General features: G+C 36.7%; 2 protein-coding genes across 5 annotated transcripts in view; both read left to right on the top strand.

Moving 5' to 3' along the window:
• Positions 1 to 1,014, top strand: part of LOC127943103 (guanine nucleotide-binding protein G(q) subunit alpha) — a 30,120-nt gene extending 29,106 nt beyond the window's left edge. For all 3 annotated transcript variants that reach the window (XM_052539293.1, XM_052539295.1, XM_052539294.1), the window contains one exon: positions 24 to 1,014. In XM_052539293.1, coding sequence (XP_052395253.1) covers positions 24 to 214 — 191 coding nt within the window. In that variant the 3' untranslated portion in view covers positions 215 to 1,014. The remainder of the gene's footprint in view (positions 1 to 23) is intronic.
• A 3,384-nt stretch (positions 1,015 to 4,398) lies between these two features.
• LOC127943173 (TLE family member 5) overlaps positions 4,399 to 17,742 on the top strand; it is a 28,540-nt gene continuing 15,196 nt past the window's right edge. The window contains exon 1 of one of the 2 annotated variants that reach the window (XM_052539390.1): positions 4,399 to 4,805. In XM_052539390.1, the coding sequence (XP_052395350.1) occupies positions 4,779 to 4,805 (27 nt within the window). In that variant the 5' untranslated portion in view covers positions 4,399 to 4,778. The remainder of the gene's footprint in view (positions 4,806 to 17,742) is intronic. The other variant, XM_052539389.1, reaches the window with a different exon arrangement.

The raw sequence follows: 17,742 nt of genomic DNA, 5'->3' as shown, positions 1-17,742 counted from the left end.
TTATCTCATTTACCGACTCACAGGTCCCCAGAGAGACGCCCAGGCTGGCCGCGAGTTCATCCTGAAGATGTTTGTGGACCTGAACCCAGACAGCGACAAGATCATCTACTCGCACTTCACCTGTGCCACAGACACCGAAAACATCCGCTTCGTCTTCGCGGCCGTCAAGGACACCATCCTGCAGCACAACCTGAAAGAGTACAACTTGGTGTGAGAGAGAAACCAAACGAGAGCGAGATACCTGCAGCGCACACATGGCCGAAAGCACTACACACTTCACACGCAGAAACACATGAACGGAAACCGTTCAGACACATCTTCACCCCCATCAGGCACTGGATCTTCTCATATTCCTCATCTTTGCCTGTTTTTTTCCTCTCTTTCTGAGTGTCGACCCCTCCAGCTGATAGCTTTATCATCCAATCTTCCTCAAACACGAAAGCTGGACCCTTAAACCGGTGCCTGATGATAAAGAGCATTCGTTTGCTCTGTAGATGGGCTGTAGTTGGGCTCTACCTGAATGAAACTGAGGTAGGAACTTAATGGAAACACTTGGAGACTCAATGAGTGGGCGACATTCTTGAAGGACTTCACCTTGCATTACTGAATTTAACCAGGTGATAGTTGTGCAATCACATGCTATAACACTAGAGGTGGAGGTGATTTGATTTAATACTATTTTAGGAGTGAAGTATAGAGATTTCCCATCACTGCTTGGAAGAGATGGCACACCATGTGAATTTTTCGTAATAAGTGACAGATAATATTATTAATATTTTTTTTTCTTCAAGCGTTCAGTTTTCCCTAAAATGTATCCACAAAACTGATCATTCAGGTGGCTGTTTCCTCCAGTCTGATGTTTGCCAGTATTGGGTTTTTAATCAGTATAATTAAAGGGATCCAGCTAGTATTCAAAGATATTTACTGAAAGATTGTGATTTGTTTACATGCTTTGTTACATCGGTTTTGAATCTTTGACCGAAGCAATCAAATAAACGCCTTTCCTAGACGATTCATTCATGCTTTTACTCCGTATAACATTGAGATATGAATATCCAGTGATGTAAATGTTCGTAAACTCATTTGGAACTCAGTGCAAAAATGCTATATATGGTGAAATCGATTTTAGTTATTTTATTTATGTAATTTATGGACCAGATATGTAATTTAGTCAGACTCACTTTTCCATCGGTAATTGAGTCTCTACTGCTGTAAAAAAAAAAAAATTCCATTGGTAAGTGATCTTTTCTTTTTGGTATTTCGTAAATCGATTGTCGCCGTTCTTTTCTTATATTTGAAATGCTTGAGAATGGGAAGCTGAAGTTCCATTTCATCAATGTCGCTTTATGCAAATAGGAAATTGAGAATTTTATCAGTGGTTGAATTCTTAACTGGTCTCTGCTCGCGTTGTTTTTTGAGAGTTCGCTCTTGGTTTCGTAGTACCATATCTTAATTCTCGCTTGATTTAGCTTTTTAGATTCCATAGCTAGCTGGCTTTTTTTGAGGGGGGTGGGGTGGGTCTTTACGATGTAATCCCAGGTGAGTTTTCATACTTTTCATTACAAGGGCTAATAGCGGGCGAAGAATGAAAGGACTCTATGAAGACAATAGAGCAATAGGTACGCCGAAGTGGGTATCTGAATCAGGAACAGCACGGGGGACAGCACGGGAGTTGCCATTTTCCATGGGTTCAGCTTGCAGTGCATCCAAGGAGCACCTTCAGAGATCCTCAGAAAATGTATGCTATTTTTTTTGGTCGCTAGTCAAGCGACTTCAAATTGATCGTTTTGATTTTGTATGTTAGGAATAAGGTATGCGGTGGTGTCACGTGTTTCTCTTTGCCATGTTTGGTTTTGGGGGTCATGACGGTATCGCGTACTCATTTATCTGAAATTTATTTTATTTTTTATTTTTTTGCCTGACTGGCTATGAATTATTTGCACAATAGCACTCCTACAAGTCTTATTGGTTTTGTTCGTATTATATAAACAAAGCCTGAGAGAACCTGAATTTGCGTAAATCACAACATCTCGCGTAATGATTTAGCGAAATATTTGAATCGCAATAGTCATTTGATGGCGCAATTTTTTTGTAAACCAGTAATTGAATGTATTGTAGGAGGATTCCTTTTTTGAGACTAATTATGTTGGAAGTGTCGTTTTGAAGGTTATACTCAATTTTCCCTGTATATTTGCAGTTTTGTTGCATTTAATCCTATAAGCCTTCTTTGCGTATACATTTGGACCTTTTAGTGCAATTTACGAATTGTTTGCCAAATTAACTTTTTTTTTTTTTTTCATCTGTTTTTACCTAGATCCTCTCGTGCTAGGCCAGTTAAACTTTAAGCATTTTTTGTTTATTTAGTTTTTCTAACATCCAGATTTGCATACCGTCTTGCTTCTGGGTAGGGCTTCACACTTCAATTTAAACTGTTTACTTGGGTGGGATGGTACTGTCAATCATCATATGCCAATTTCAAACTGTTTCGTTGTTGTACAAATAGTGGACCTGCAAACTTACGATGTTTTTTTCTGAACACATGAACATTTAAAGCTTTTGGACATACAGCTTTCATTTTAAAGGGCTTAGCCTAATCTGAGAAACACCTTTCTTTATCCAACAGAAACACTACAACCAGTCATTTCGTACCCCTTAAGTACCACAAAACATCAGAATACATTGTACAGATATATCCTGTTCTGCTGGTGTTCAAGGGGAATTTTTGGTCATTCTCAACGATTTGTGATGAAGTTTGATATATTTTTCCTCCCTGGGTTGATGCACTGAACCTAATCTGCAGTAATGGAACGAACTCCACCCGTGTGACGTATCTGTTCCTACAAACTTGTTTCTGGTACTCTGAGATGCAGACACTAATGATTAGAAATGATGCTTTCGCTTGAGGTCCACATTGACGTGATGGATGTGAACAATATGAAGCCATCTTTACCTTTTTTTTTCTTTTCTGATGTCGATGCATTACCTGAACACTTGTATGTAGGACACTTTAATATAATACACTTGTTTTTGATAAAACGGATAAAATAAACTTGTGTAGTGGTGTATAAAATCAAAGTATTGTAATACTTTGTAATGTATTTCTTGTTCGGTTGGTTGCTCTTTTTTTTTTTTTTTTTAAATATAAAGGTTACCAAATGTAAATTATGTACTATATTGAGTGTGCCAATCCCTTTGATTTGTAGAGCCAGACTCTTTACAAGTGCCAATGTTGTGGAAATCATTTAAAAAGGACTTGTGTATTTTATGGTCCGGTTTTTAAAAACAAATAAACATTAAGTATGTGATTATGGTAAGTGCGCAATAGGAAAAGGACAATTTTATTCTGTATTTAAGATTAAAGGTGACAAACTGCTGTTTTTAAAAGAAATTCAATTTTAATTGCATGTGTTTGTTTTCGGTGGAAAGGGTTGGGTAAAGGAGGAATCCATATTAACACGAAACCCTGCTGACAAGGGGATTAAATATTGCTCATTTACAGTATTTTAGACCTATTTCTCTTTTTGTATGTTTCATTTCAACCACTTTTGTCTGAACCTCATTCATGCATTGAAATTACTTTCATAGCTTTCTCCTTTAAAAAAAAAATCAATTTTAAATTGGAATAAAATTTGTTCCTATATGTTTGCGTCTGTGTTGCGTTTTTATTTATGCCTTTTATTTACAAGAAAGATAAATGTCCACCTGGTGAAACATCATCTACATTAAGAGTCCTGGTAGACATAATACATGACAAAATGATTTACACACAGCACAAATTTCAGCATATTTATTAGATGGCTGTATGCTATTTTTAAATGTTGAGGTTTTATGTGAGGATCAAAATTGAAGTATATATATATATATATATATGTGTGTATGTGTGTGTATAAACTGTTCATATCACACACAATAATCTGATCAGATTTAAGTAATTTTTATTGATTCATATATTTATATAATTTGCAAATAATGTAAATGGAAAAATGTTATAATATATTTTAATGTATAAATAAAATATTGTATATAATTGTATTTCTTACAATGAATTTCTAAACGATATTACTATAACGTAATTTTACATAAAAAAATTAATTATATATGATATAATATATATATTATATAATTATATATTAATAATAATAATAATTATATATATATATATATATATATATATATATATATATATATATGTGTGTGTATATACATATATGTTTGATGTTTATTCAGAAATATATATTTTAATAAATATATTAAAAATAAATATAAAAATAAATATTTTATCTAACTATTTATTAATGTAATTATAGGCTAATTATTAGCGTAAGTATATATGTATGTATGTATGTATGTACGCACACATACAGAGAGAGAGAAAAAAAAAAAAAGACCAGCAGCCATCAGCTCCCAAACTCCACTTCATCTCTTGCACAGTCACTCGATTTCCTCCAACCAGAGAGGAGAGATCCGCCAGCCCTCATCTCAGCTCATTCCTAACGTGGAAAAGGGACAGGAAAGACGCCATATCAATCCGACAGATTCCAGCAAATCATCTCCGGATCATTTTTTGATGCCGAATGCGTGTTAAAGAGCGCGTGCAGTGCGGCACACATCAGGCTGCTTTATTGCCATAGCAGCGGCGCGAGCTGCCTGTAGCTGGCACAGGAGCTTCAGCTAGCGACGGAACAAAGAAAACACACACTAATATAACCGTCTGCTGAGCGAACTGCTTCCTTGTTTTCTGAGGAGGAGAAGGCAAGACCCCGAAGACCAAAACTGACATGATGTTTCCACAATCCAGGCACTCGGTGAGTGAAAACCGAGCGGTTTGTTGGCGCTTGTGTTGATGTTGTTAGCTGTCTTGAGCTTAGCATTGGCAGGAAAGGCATCCGTGTAAGTGTGTATACTGAAACTTATCGCGAAGATTAAATATTCATCATACATTTTATTACATCACCCTTTTAGGTTCTCAAACCACACTGTTTGTTTTTGTATTTACCTTACAATCCACTAATGTGTGATTTGGCAGTGCATGACTGTTTGCAAATGGAAACAATGTAGATGTTGTGCGGCCGTGACATTTAACAGTTGTGTATTATTGTATGCAACTTCAGACCTAAAACCTCCTAATTCTGCTTCGTTATTTTACTAACCGTTTATAACCTTGTACAAGGCATGAAATTATACAATTGAAGTGCCAAATTCATGTTTATAATAATTTCTCACTTTTCTCACTCTCATCATTTTGCCAATGGAGTGCCAAAATCCATGTTAACTTACAGTACAATCACACTTTTGAAAGAACACGAGCTGATTTATTTATTTAATTTAGTTTTTTGTAAGAACAGCAAGACTTTTGCCAAAAACCCAAGGTGTAAATCTGTAATGACATGCATTTGCATTGTGCAAGATGTTTCCCTGCAGCGAATCAGAGGTGTGCTGATCTGTATCACTGTATCACTGTATCTGTATCACTGCTTATGAACTCATTTATGGATTGAGTTACACATAGCGAGTCGCTTCCTCATCAGCCTAAATAACCCAGGGTAAGTGATTTAAAGTGGGCTTTACTCTGTTGTATTTCTAGACTGGTTTGAATGCAATAACTCATCTCATGGTAAGTTTCTATTATATTCTATTATATAAGTTTCTATTATATTATATTATATTAGGGTGACACTTGATTGGCTTGTGTAAAGTGGACTTTGTGATGTCATACAGAAAGGAAAGTTATTTTGGCAGTGAGTGGCAGTATGTTGAAAAACATTTCTTAACTTGAACTTGTGGTTCGATGATGTGACACCCTTTTTTGTCATTTTAATTTATTCTAAAATGTTTAAAATGCTATTCATAGTTGAAAACACCTTATTCATAATGAAAATGTTTTTATTTTTGAATCAAAATTCTTACTTTAAAAAAAAAAAAAAAAAAAACAGGGCATGGGGTGAAGAAAAAAAATCGTAATGAAGAAAAAGGTTTTCTTTTCAAGAATGCGATTATTTTTAGATTTTATTTTTTTTTCTTGAAAAAGAGAGAAAAAGTCATTAATCTTGCTTATAACAAAATTAACATAATTTGACCTTTTAATGACACGGCAAGGTTAGTTTAGTTTGTAAAATCTGCCACGACCCCCCAAAAACTGAAAGATTTTAATGAATGTGTAATATTTATACATGCAAAAAAAAAAGTACCATGAAAAATATAGGCTAGTTATTGCATTTTAATTGATGGTTATACCACGTCTTTTTTTTTCTTTTGTATGTCTGACTTTACTCTTCACTCTTGTTTGATCCATGTATTAAGGAAATTAACTGGATCAATTTGAAAGTCACATCTGGACCCTTTTGCGTAGGGCCAATTGCCCAAAAATCGCATCCAATAATATATCCATCGTATTTTTCGGGTGTTTGAGCTGAGGTTGTGAACTGAACAGCTCCTTTTCGGTCTGATAATGAACGGCTGACAGGGAGCATGTGAAAATGTGGGCCCGGTTGTAGTCGGCACTATTTTGTTGCCACGGCGCTGTGACTCCATAGCAATGACTTCTCAGCAGACTTGACACCGAAAGTGTTTACTCTGACCAGCCTGAACGCCTCATGACTTGAATGGTCCACCTCGGTGTAGCCGTACATGCAGACTTTTGAGTCCTGCAAGCCCACCCGTCCATTTTTTTTTCAAGGTCACCTAACAACATTGGCGAAATTTTCAAACCCATATGCTCCCAAATTGGAGTATTAAGACCCTCCGCACCAAATTAAAAACAGGGATTACGAATTTAACCCCACACGTCCAAAAGGCATCCAGCGGTGTACAAATTGCGTGAATGTTCATTCAATGCTGTATGAACGTTACGGGAGTAAGTTCCTGCAACCATAGCGGAGTGTGTTGTGTGGCTGAGGATGTTTAATAGTGTTTTGTCCTCCATTTTGTTCTTTGAATCCAGATCCAGACGAGTGATGTCATAATGGTGGGGATTTGTGAATTGGAGTGCGCCATTGGTTGTGGCTTTTCAAGGAGTCGCTTCTGAAAGCCATTGTTGTAGTAATGGCTAAAAAGAGAAGTGAGAGTTGGCACAGACATGTACATGCACCAATGTGTGTGTGTGTGTCGCTCTCGACCTGATGTTTTGGTGGGGGCATTCGGGGCAGATTTATTAAGTCTGCTCGAGTGAGCAGGACAGACCTCGGTCTTTCTCTCCCCAAATCCCTAAACGCGGCAGATTATCCCTCTGGTCCCACATCTTGCTCATTAAATAAACTTTGTTTCTTACGCACACACACACACACACACACACGCAAACGTGCATGAGAAAAAGCCCACTTCACCGTTTATCCCCTGCACGCTCATGCATACGCGACGAAAAACTACTTTTCTTGTCATGCTAAGATAAAAATGGTTTTAAAAAGGACTTTCCTTGTATAGCTGTAAAAGTTTGAATCTACCTCGTAGCATTTGCTGATTTAGTCTTTTTTTTTTCTTTCAGTTCCTGTCTCTTTCCTACTGTACGTCTAGGGCCCTATGAAATCAGTTTTATTATATTCCAAATTCCAAATTCTTTTTTTTTCCATTTTAATTTGTTTGGATTACTTTTTTTTTTACATTTGCTGGTTAAATTACATTTTATCAATAAAAAATGTGTACAACCGTATATATGACAACAGTAATATATTTCAGGCACAATAATTTAAAGTTAAACCAAAATTTTATTTTGACTGGTTGCCATGAATACCTTTACATTTCTTTGTGCCTATGATATTCATGTTCACGTCCTTATTTAGTGATACAGCAGATGCTGAAATCACTGAGAACGTCACGCGCGGTTCAGTGTGTGTGATAAAGGAAGCCGCGCTTCTGCTCCATTCATTAACAGAGACACACAGAACATCCAGGATTTATATTTAAACAGACTGTTCCGGCTTAATATTTACAGATATTAGTCCATATCGTGATTTGATGTAAGTGCAATGACCTATTTTTGATTAATTCATTCAAAATTTGGCAAATTCCGTGCCATTCCACATTAAACTGTAAATTAATTTTTTTATGACTGGATTCCGTGATTCCATCCGTGTTTTCTCCAACGCGAAAATCATAGGGCACTAATTGTGGTATGCCAGCTCTATCTTGCAATGGACACACGCCACAATGTTCTCTTTACGTTTGCCCGCGCCCTCGAATCAAAACACGACTGACTCCTTGCAGTATGTGATTTCAGACTCAGCACTTGTGTCTCTTTCCGCTTGCAGCTGACGTAAACGCGCTGTGTCACATTAAAATAATAATTGGAAAAGAACCTGACGTGAGATTTAAAATACATTAAAAGAGCCTAGATAATTTTTTGTAATCGAGTTACTCGAGGAATCGTTTCAGCCCTAATAAGTTTATATTTTACTATTTAAAAAAGTTTGTCTATATGAACAATTTACTATATAAACTATTTTTATTAAATTTTTTATTTTACACACACATACATATACACATACATACATACGCACGCACACACACACACACACACACACACACACACATATATATATAATGTGTATGTATGCATAATTTTAGTACTAGATAATATTTATATTGTTATATATATAAATTATAATTTAGGAATATGAAATATTAATAAAAATGTAGTTTTTGTAATTATTGCCTTTGCAATCATGACTAATAATCTGATTTTAATTAATTAAATTGTGCCAAATAGCAGAATTTCTGCAGCAACACTCAATGTTTATTTCTGCAGGTTGAAATGGTAACTTACACACACTCCCAAACAGATGTCTTGGTTGTGGATGGCATAACTGCTCATTAGCATCACAAATATGTCTTCGAACACTTTTCTGGACTTAAAAAGCGTATGTGGAGAGGACAAGGAAAAACCGCTTCCTTTATTTCCCAGTTTTTTTTTGTTTTTTTTTTGCATTAAATGATAAATTCAGGCCATTTCAAAAGAGCAGCTCACAATATGCCATCCGCCCTGAATAGGCTCGGCCTATACTGTGGTGAAAGGATGAGGCGCGGATGGCTTAATTAGCTTGTCTGACTGTTTGTGTTTCTCCTGGCCTTTGGTGTGAAGGACGCATGCTGGGATAATTGCGTCGCAGGATTATTTTTACTAGCGCAGGTTTTTTGCCAGTTGCTCGTGGCTTATAGCCTTTGTATGTTGCACACATGTTTCTGTGTGTGTGTGCGCACTGAGACAGACGGGCTGCATCAGTATTCTCTGGCAGTGATGGACTTGCGCTGTGGGAAAGCTGCGCCCCAGAGTAAAGCAGCGGTCTGGAACAAAGCAGCCTGGTGGGGGACTGTTTAATGTGGCAGCACCTCGCTCCGACCTGCCTGTCGGCAGACACACCATGCTAAAGAAGCCTTGCTGAATCACTTTCGCCTCCACAGCCAAAGGCTATGATCGTCACTGTTCGTACACTTCTCATAGTGCCTTCAGTGCAAAATGATCACATGCTCACTGTATCCTTGCGTATATTTCAGTGAAGTATGGTTCTGTGATCAGCAGCTAATCTCCATCCGAAGGCCAGAGGGCGTTCACACGCTGAAACTCCAAATATGCATTGCAGAAAATGAAATAAAAAATACTACGGTTGCTGAATAAACAGAAGATTTAACCGCTTTCATTGATTCAACATGACTAATAAACACACGACTACAACAATATATGGTTTATCTGAGTTTGTCTTATACTTTTTATTATAATAAAGTATATAAAAATTCAACAGCCTTTATCACTGCTTAGATTACTATGAAATATATTGCGTGCCTTATTTTGTGTAAGAAGCCACATCATCTCACAGAAGGATTTATTTCAAATACTCGACTGATATTGAAAAGTGAGTTTGGAGTTAAAACTTTATTAAAACATTATTAAATGTGGCATTTTGACGTGCTTTCAGATGGAGCGGCATTTACTACACAGTTCACTGACAACGCAAACACCTTTCGTATTCGCAAAACGATGTCTTCGGTTTCATAATTGTGCGATTTAATCATCTGCGATTATGAACACGATTTTACGTAACTTGTCAGTCAACTAATGCTCCGTGTAGTAAATGCTGCTCCACCTGAAAGCAGGTAATGGAGATTTACTGTTAATCACAGAACCAGCTTTACTGACAAGATGTGCATTAATTGTGCAGCCCTACAATGAACAATGAAATTATTTAAACATTTAAATTAATGCTTTCTTTGTGGCGTTTCGTTCATTGCAAACAACAATGAGCAACATGAACAGTGACGTCCAGTTGAATAATGTCTCAGTTATTTGAGTGACTCCCTCACTGAATGTTTTTCTGTCATGTTACATGTTTTTTATTTTTTTCTGTCTTTTGGTATTTGTAAGAATGTACACAGATGCTCTCGATGAAGTTGTATTTAACTCCAATCAGTGTTGCTATTCTCAACTGAAATAATTAAAACGTCATTTTCTTTAATTGAAATAAAGTACAAATAAGAAAAACTTAATGAAAAAAAAAAAAAGTATTGAAACTGAAATAAAATTAAATAAAATTCTACATGCTATACTTGTAAATAAATAATACTAAAATAACACTGGCTCACAGTTGAACGTTAATCAACCAGTCTGGTCTTATTTTGGTTAAACCGTGAAACGTGTAAAGTCCATAAGTCTAAAGGGTTCTTTCCAAGGGGTCATTATTTGTGGGCAGTTGCTCGCCTCCCACGGCCGTGCCATTTGTTACAGGGTCGGGAGTAATCGGCTGTCTTCCGGAGTCTCTGACCCATGCCGAGCTCTTTACCAACATGGCATCAATCACAATCACTACTGTTCTGCCTACAATCTCGCAATCACCTCGACCCGCCTGCTTTTAATTTTCAATCGTGAGTTGCCATGCTGTAAGCTTTTTTTCTTAACTCACGGTTCCCATCACTCACTCTCTCGACCCCCCCCCCCCCCTTTCACTACCCCCTACCTGCTGTGTTTTGTATCTTTTATGCCTTGTGACAGCTATTTGTCCATAATTTGTCTGCCACCGTTGGCCAGCAAGAGGAAACTTGTGTTTGAGAGTGTGTTGGCGCCTGAAGTGATAAAAGGTGAATAATCCCCTTTCAAACGACTCGATGAGGACGGTTTGGCGCAGGAAGTGGGATAACACCATTCCCTTCAAAGTGAAAGGGGGTGAGGGTTTGCAATAACCTAGGCTGGGTCGAAGGGATAATCATCAAAATCAGCTTCCTGTCCCAAACATGATTAGCTACCACCATTATTTCACATTGTGGATTCCGGTTAAGTAGCCCCCATAATGCTTCTGCTACTGTGAAGAAACACAATACTTTAAGTCTAATGTAATTACTACACTGTAAAAATGGTATGTACTATCTACTTAAAAAAAATTAAGCATAACAATATTACATGTAGTTTTTAAGGCTTAATTTCTTTAATGGAATGTACCTGAATAAATGATGTAAAACAAATATCTGTGATTTCGAGTAAAGCCTGTTTTTATATTTGTCTACAAGATATTTTGTGCAATTAAAAGACTGGATACAGCTAGATAGTTGAAGTACCAAAAAAACTTGTTACTGCACGAGCATTAGCAAAGCTAATCCACAACCAAAAGCTCTACTCTTCTGCACAATGGTGACGACAAAAACTTCAACATAACAGAAGCTCTTATAAATATAAATCCACCTGCGTAAATTTAGCCTCTATATTACGACCGTGTCTTAAAGACTAGCAGTTAACCAAGGGGTAATCAGTCTTATTTTCGGGATTCAACTCGGGCTAATCTACAGTTTTTGTAACCGAATTAAAAAAAACAAAAAACTCTGGTTTAAATCAGCTAATTTAAAGCGAACACCGAGTGCTAATTTAAAGCGAACACTTTACTATTAAACAAATGTGTTTATGGGTCACTTCACGCTAAATTGGTAAATGTACCTTTTGGTGCAAAAAATACGCTAATATGATAATTGTTTATTTAAATGATCTCCACCATCTGTAGGACTTGTATATTAGTCTTGAACCCTGTTGGTTCAAATACTGAATAATTAGAAATGGAGGTTAAAGTTATGATACAGTATTTCAAACAGCATGCACTGTTGTGTACTCCGCATTTTGGCTAATGTATTTGTCTTTTGCATATTCTATTTGTATGTGCTGTGCATAGTATACAAACTGTATACTGCAGATATGGTGGTAGTAGTAGTAGTAGTAGTAGTAGTAGTATGTTATTCCAAACATAGCATCAGATACAGGAAGACTGGGGGTGAGGATTTGCTGTAGTGATCCTAGTGCCTCTTGGTTTGGTGCCATTTCACAGAACCACATTCTCTGTAATTCAAGTGTAAAGTCTCTCTTCTCCTCTTCAGATAACTACATCTGGGCTTTTGTATGTAATCCCTTGGGATGGGAAAAACTGCCAACATTAGAGTTGAAAGAATTTTCTAGAACATTTCTTTTTCTGTTAAACTGTGGGGTGGGAGGCACAACTGTAAATTACGGGAATGATGAATCCCATTTAGCCACAGAAGACTCACAATTTGCCCACCAGCGCATAAAGCCTTTTAATGGTTTAATTGCATCTCAAAGGAGAAACGCACAGAAGCAGAGTCAAATTAGGGATTGTCCCATATTTTGGCTCTTGTGCTGCATGAGTGCATCTGTGTGTGGGTTCCTTTTTCTTTTCTTTTTTTAAGTGAATATGGGATTTGCTCTAAAGCTGAAAATCATTAGACTAAGCTTTGCATCCTTGAAGGTTTCCGTCACTTCATTAAGGCTGGTGTAGCTTAGTGATTAAAGATTAAGTCTGGTTACCAAAAGGTTGCAGGTTTGAATTCCATAAAGCAGTTCTGTAGATCAATTTGGTAGAGAAGAGCGATGAGTCACTTTTAAAGAAAGTCAGTTCAGTCAGCTGCTATTTTTGCAATATTTCCGAGAAGCTATTTCCAGTTATACAAGTATAGCTCCTATTCACCTGAATGGGAAAAAGACAGAAATCTCCTGTGTAAAATGTCACGTTTCAATAATTTATTTCAAATTAGCAATAAAATCTGACAACAGTGGCAACATAAGCTGTGATTCATTAGCTCAACCCCCCCCCCCCCCCCAAACAAAAATCTTAGTTTCACCTTAATAATGCTAATATTAATAAACGTATCCATTCACATTTAAGACATTTCAGTTCATTTACTAATCTAATAGTGAAATTACATGGAAGAATAATACATAACTTGAATATGAATATATGAATAATACATGAATAATCTCAATATATTAACTGATATTATATAAGCCGATATTGAAATTCTATACATTTTAATAATAAATAAATGTGAATAGTCTCAATGTGTTAGGCCTATATTGAAATTCTATACAATTTCATCCTAAAAAATTAATTAATAAATAAATGATCTCGGTATATTAACTAATTATCCGAAATTAAAATTTAGAGCCTGACTGATGTTTTTTTGTGGGGGACGATACCGATATTAAGGAATAAATTTCACGGATCAGATCATTTTTCGGATCAGCAAGAAAATTCAATTAATACAAATTTTACTTGCTTTCCATTTATTACTTAAAGCAAAGTACTTCTTTGATACCACAGCAAATACTACTATATTAACTAAGAAAGTTTAAACATGATTAAAGCGACGAGAACAACCAGTAAAAATAACAAATGCACAAATTACAAGCATAGTTAAGTACAACACAATATGCTGCAAAAAAAATATAGAAAGTTAATAATTAGGGAAACTACTGTATACTGTGGGTAAAACACATTGAGTCAAGTCAGACATTCGACAGCCATAACTACTGATGTTAACACACAGGGAAAATGTGTAACAAATGCCTCACAGATACAAACAGGGTAAATAATGTTTTTATTAGTGGTGGGCCGTTATCGCCGTTAACGTGCTGCGTTAACGCGAGACTCTTATCGGGCGATTTAAAAAAAATATCGCCATGAATCTATTCTCAAAGTTGGGTTGAGAGCTGGGTCTATACTAAGCAAGCTATGATGACTTTCACCTTGATATTTTATATAACAACTGACTCGCTGAGGACAGCCTAAAAAGATGCTCAGGACAGTTGACGGGCCACTGCTGCGCATCGTCACGAAAGCTTATCTTTCTCACGTGTTGTTAAACTTTACCACTTGTCGATTTAAACATTAAAGCATCCAAAAACTAGACGCGGAAAAGCTGAACAGAGTAGCGCGTGCGGTTAGGTGCGCACGAGAGAGAGAGCCGCGTATCACAGACAGCGACACTGAACCGAGCTCTCTTCTGCGAAGTTCGCCTCGAAGTTCCTCCTGCACCAAAACGAACAAATGCAAATCGCAGTTTGAACAAGCAAAAAGATGTGAAAGAGCCCAATTCAACATCACGGTGTTCTGGTGTTCAGGGCTCGCGCAGAGAAAGGCGTCTCAAAACACTAGAACATTGAATTTGCTTATTTTTGCTCTTGTGCCGACAAATACATACAAAATATGTCAAAATATCCACCTTGGAAATTATGCTCGAACAAACAGTCAGTTATTTCTTAAGTGAAAGTAAACAGTTGAGGAAAAAAATGGGATGTGTATTATATTGGATGCGTTCATGGTCTCTTAAAGTGACCGCGCCTAATTTAGCGACTGGCTGCTGTTATGTTAATCCAAGAAAATGAAAGAAAATCACTCACTGCTCTTGACTGAATTACTTTGTAGTTTTAACAGTCAAACCAAAAATTATTCAGAAACCAGATATAATTTTTGATATACATAGCAAAACTGTAATAATGTGAGAAATGTTGAAGGTGTCTAAATAAATATAGGTTTGATTGTATATTTCATTTTTACATTGAAGACTATCCAGTGCTATTATTTGGTTTCTGTACCTTGACACCTACAAACTTGAAAAAGAAAAACTTAAACATTGGTGTGAAACAGGAGTAATGTTGTTTGTACATTGTGCAATGTGGAATTAGTTTACAGCTTTTTCAAGCACTTTGTGATACATTTTAGAAACAGGAGATGAGCCCCTTTTCTAATGCACCACCTAGCTTGATAAACCCCTTCTCAAAGACTTACTGATTATCTAGATTAATCTAGATTAATTTCAAGATCGCAGTGAGATTAATCTAGATTTAAAAAATTAATCTATGCCCACCTCTAGTTTTTATGTTTTGATTAAAAGATAGTTAACACTAAACGTCAGCGAAATCCCTACAATTTAAAACTTTTACAGTAATGCTCTCATTATAAAGTTAGCGTATATGACAGTAGTTATTAATGTTCTGCATTTATGTTTTGAGCTGCACGCGTTAAAGATTACCAGTAGAGTGACGCATTTGGTAGCACGTTTTTGATCAATGGGATTAAACTCATAATTTCATATAGAATATGCTTTGTTATTTATACAACATAACATTAATATTAAGACTTATAGGCTATCTGCAAAAAGAGCCAGAATGCACATGAACATATCTGCGGGGTTCTGAATGCGAACTCCTTTTGTGGACGTGTTCTTCATGAAACAATGTGCAAAAACACGGCAGCTAAACTCTAAAAATTCACAGCGTTTTATTATAATGGTGTTATAGTGATGTCATAATCATGGTATGGGTGTGACATTCCCAACCATAGTTATTAATATTCTGGATTGTAGTTTGACCTGCTCGCCCTGAAGAGATCTCACTGTAGTACTACAATGAAGCGCTTGACTCAAAACCAGATGCACCTTATATCTGGTAAATAATATATCCATAATATATATACACTGGCTGAAATGTTTTGAAATCACTTGTACCCTACCTGATCGAAATAATCCAGTCTCTGCCGGTGTTAGTTTGAGTCTTGGTAAAGTTTAAATCCCTGCCACCAATAATAGGCTGCATATTAACTTATTGGGAGAAAAGCGCAAGTTCTATGTGAAATAAGACATTTGAGCGGTCACATTTAGTCAGAATGGCATAATCATAAGAGCCCGTGAATATTCGACTGTGAAATTGGTAGTCGAATCAGGCTCCTCGAATCGAAGCATCGAATCGTCGACTATTTGTCACCCCTACTGTTTTCATTCACTAGAGACAAAGCTGACTGCGTTTACCTGAATGATTGTCGAGATGGGTATTTTGTTATAATTTCTCAGTGATCTACGGCTCTGTCTATTAAATGCCGCTCCATTTGAAAGCAGGTGATGGTGATTTAGCGGTAGTCACAGAACCAGATTTACTGACTAGATGCGAATGATCATATCGTTAGATATATCTCCCAGCCCTACTTTTATGGTTACATTTTGCAATTAATCCACAGGTGACATGCATGCCAAACCATGGGGCTTGGATCTGTACAGATCACGTATCAACTACAATTAGTTTAATGACTAGTATAGTACAGTACCAGTCAAAAGACTGAACGGACGGTCATATCTCCAATACTTTCCCATTTGTGTGTTCAAACATTTGAGTGGTACTATATATATATATATATATATCGGAACATACTTTTTTCCAGATTTCCACCAGGTTCGAGAGATCCCTTCAGCTGGAGAAGTCCTCTCGAACACCACTCGCCACGTGTCGGTAGCCCCCCGGGATCGCTAGATCAGTCGGTGCCGGACTGCGAATCTAACCACCCGTAACTCCCGAACTCTGGGGGCTATCGACGCGGGGGTGGTCTCATTCAAAAGATGACCTCTAGACATACACTACAATTGCGTTCCAGAGGGTTCCTCGAGCTGAAGGGATCCCCGAATTTGGTGCGGATTCTCCATGCCGTTAGGGAGATATGGCCGTTCAAAGTTTCAATGGTTTTTCATTGCTTTACAGCGTTTCATTCAGCTCGCCAATAGCGAACAATGGAGCACGCTCTGCTGGACAAACTAAGTATTTACACCATTTCAAGCATTTTATCTGCATCATATCTTATTTAAAAAAATATCGGTGGCATATTCAGTAAAACCGATTTATCGGCGACAGGCTCATATTGGCCGATAATATTGGCAAAATGAAATATCGATCGGGTTCTATTGAAATACTATACTATTTGGTCCTACATAAATAAATAAATAAAGATATAAAGAATCACAATATATTAACTGATGGGCCAAAATTTTTTTTAAATGCTAGAATTACATTTAGGCATCACAGCTTTATTATATACAGTATGAAAGATAGATATTTATTTAGCTATTTATTTTCAAAAGATTACATTAAAGAGTTAATTTGCTTATCTTAAAGAGATTTTAAGCAACTGGAAAAATGAATAAATGTAAAACACCATTGGGCAGAACTCCAGATTATTCTATAAAAGGTTAACTTTGTAATAAGTGTACTTAAAGTTGCTTTGAATACACACGTCACTTAAATGTCAAAATACCATAGTTCTTAATCATGACAAAAAAAAAAATGACCATAATTTTGCTCACTATTAACTTTCACTATTTAGTACCCATAAGCACTTGTTCATTTACACAGCATGTGCAAATCTGAAATTTATCAATGACAGTTTTAAAGTGCTCTCTCTGTTTAGGAAAAAACTATCAGTGTTTAGTGTCTGCTTAAACAGTCTAGATGACGTTATGTATAACAAGCAGGTCAGCATGGCTGCTGTTGAAAGCAAGTATTGTAAGTATGTAACACCCGTGATCTCCCCAACAACTTTCCCCATCTGCCCCATTCCCTCAGCATTCCCTAAGGAAACCGTATCTCCCGTAGCCACCCAGAGATGTGAGGGCCACTGTTAGCGGAGTCTGAAAAAGATTGACTGTTTGGGCACTAAGTGCTGG

The sequence above is a fragment of the Carassius gibelio genome, chromosome A22, assembly GCF_023724105.1.
Source record: "Carassius gibelio isolate Cgi1373 ecotype wild population from Czech Republic chromosome A22, carGib1.2-hapl.c, whole genome shotgun sequence".
Lineage (NCBI taxonomy): Eukaryota > Metazoa > Chordata > Actinopteri > Cypriniformes > Cyprinidae > Carassius > Carassius gibelio.
Note: the sequence above shows the minus strand (reverse complement) of the source record. Positions and strands in the feature narration are given on the sequence as shown.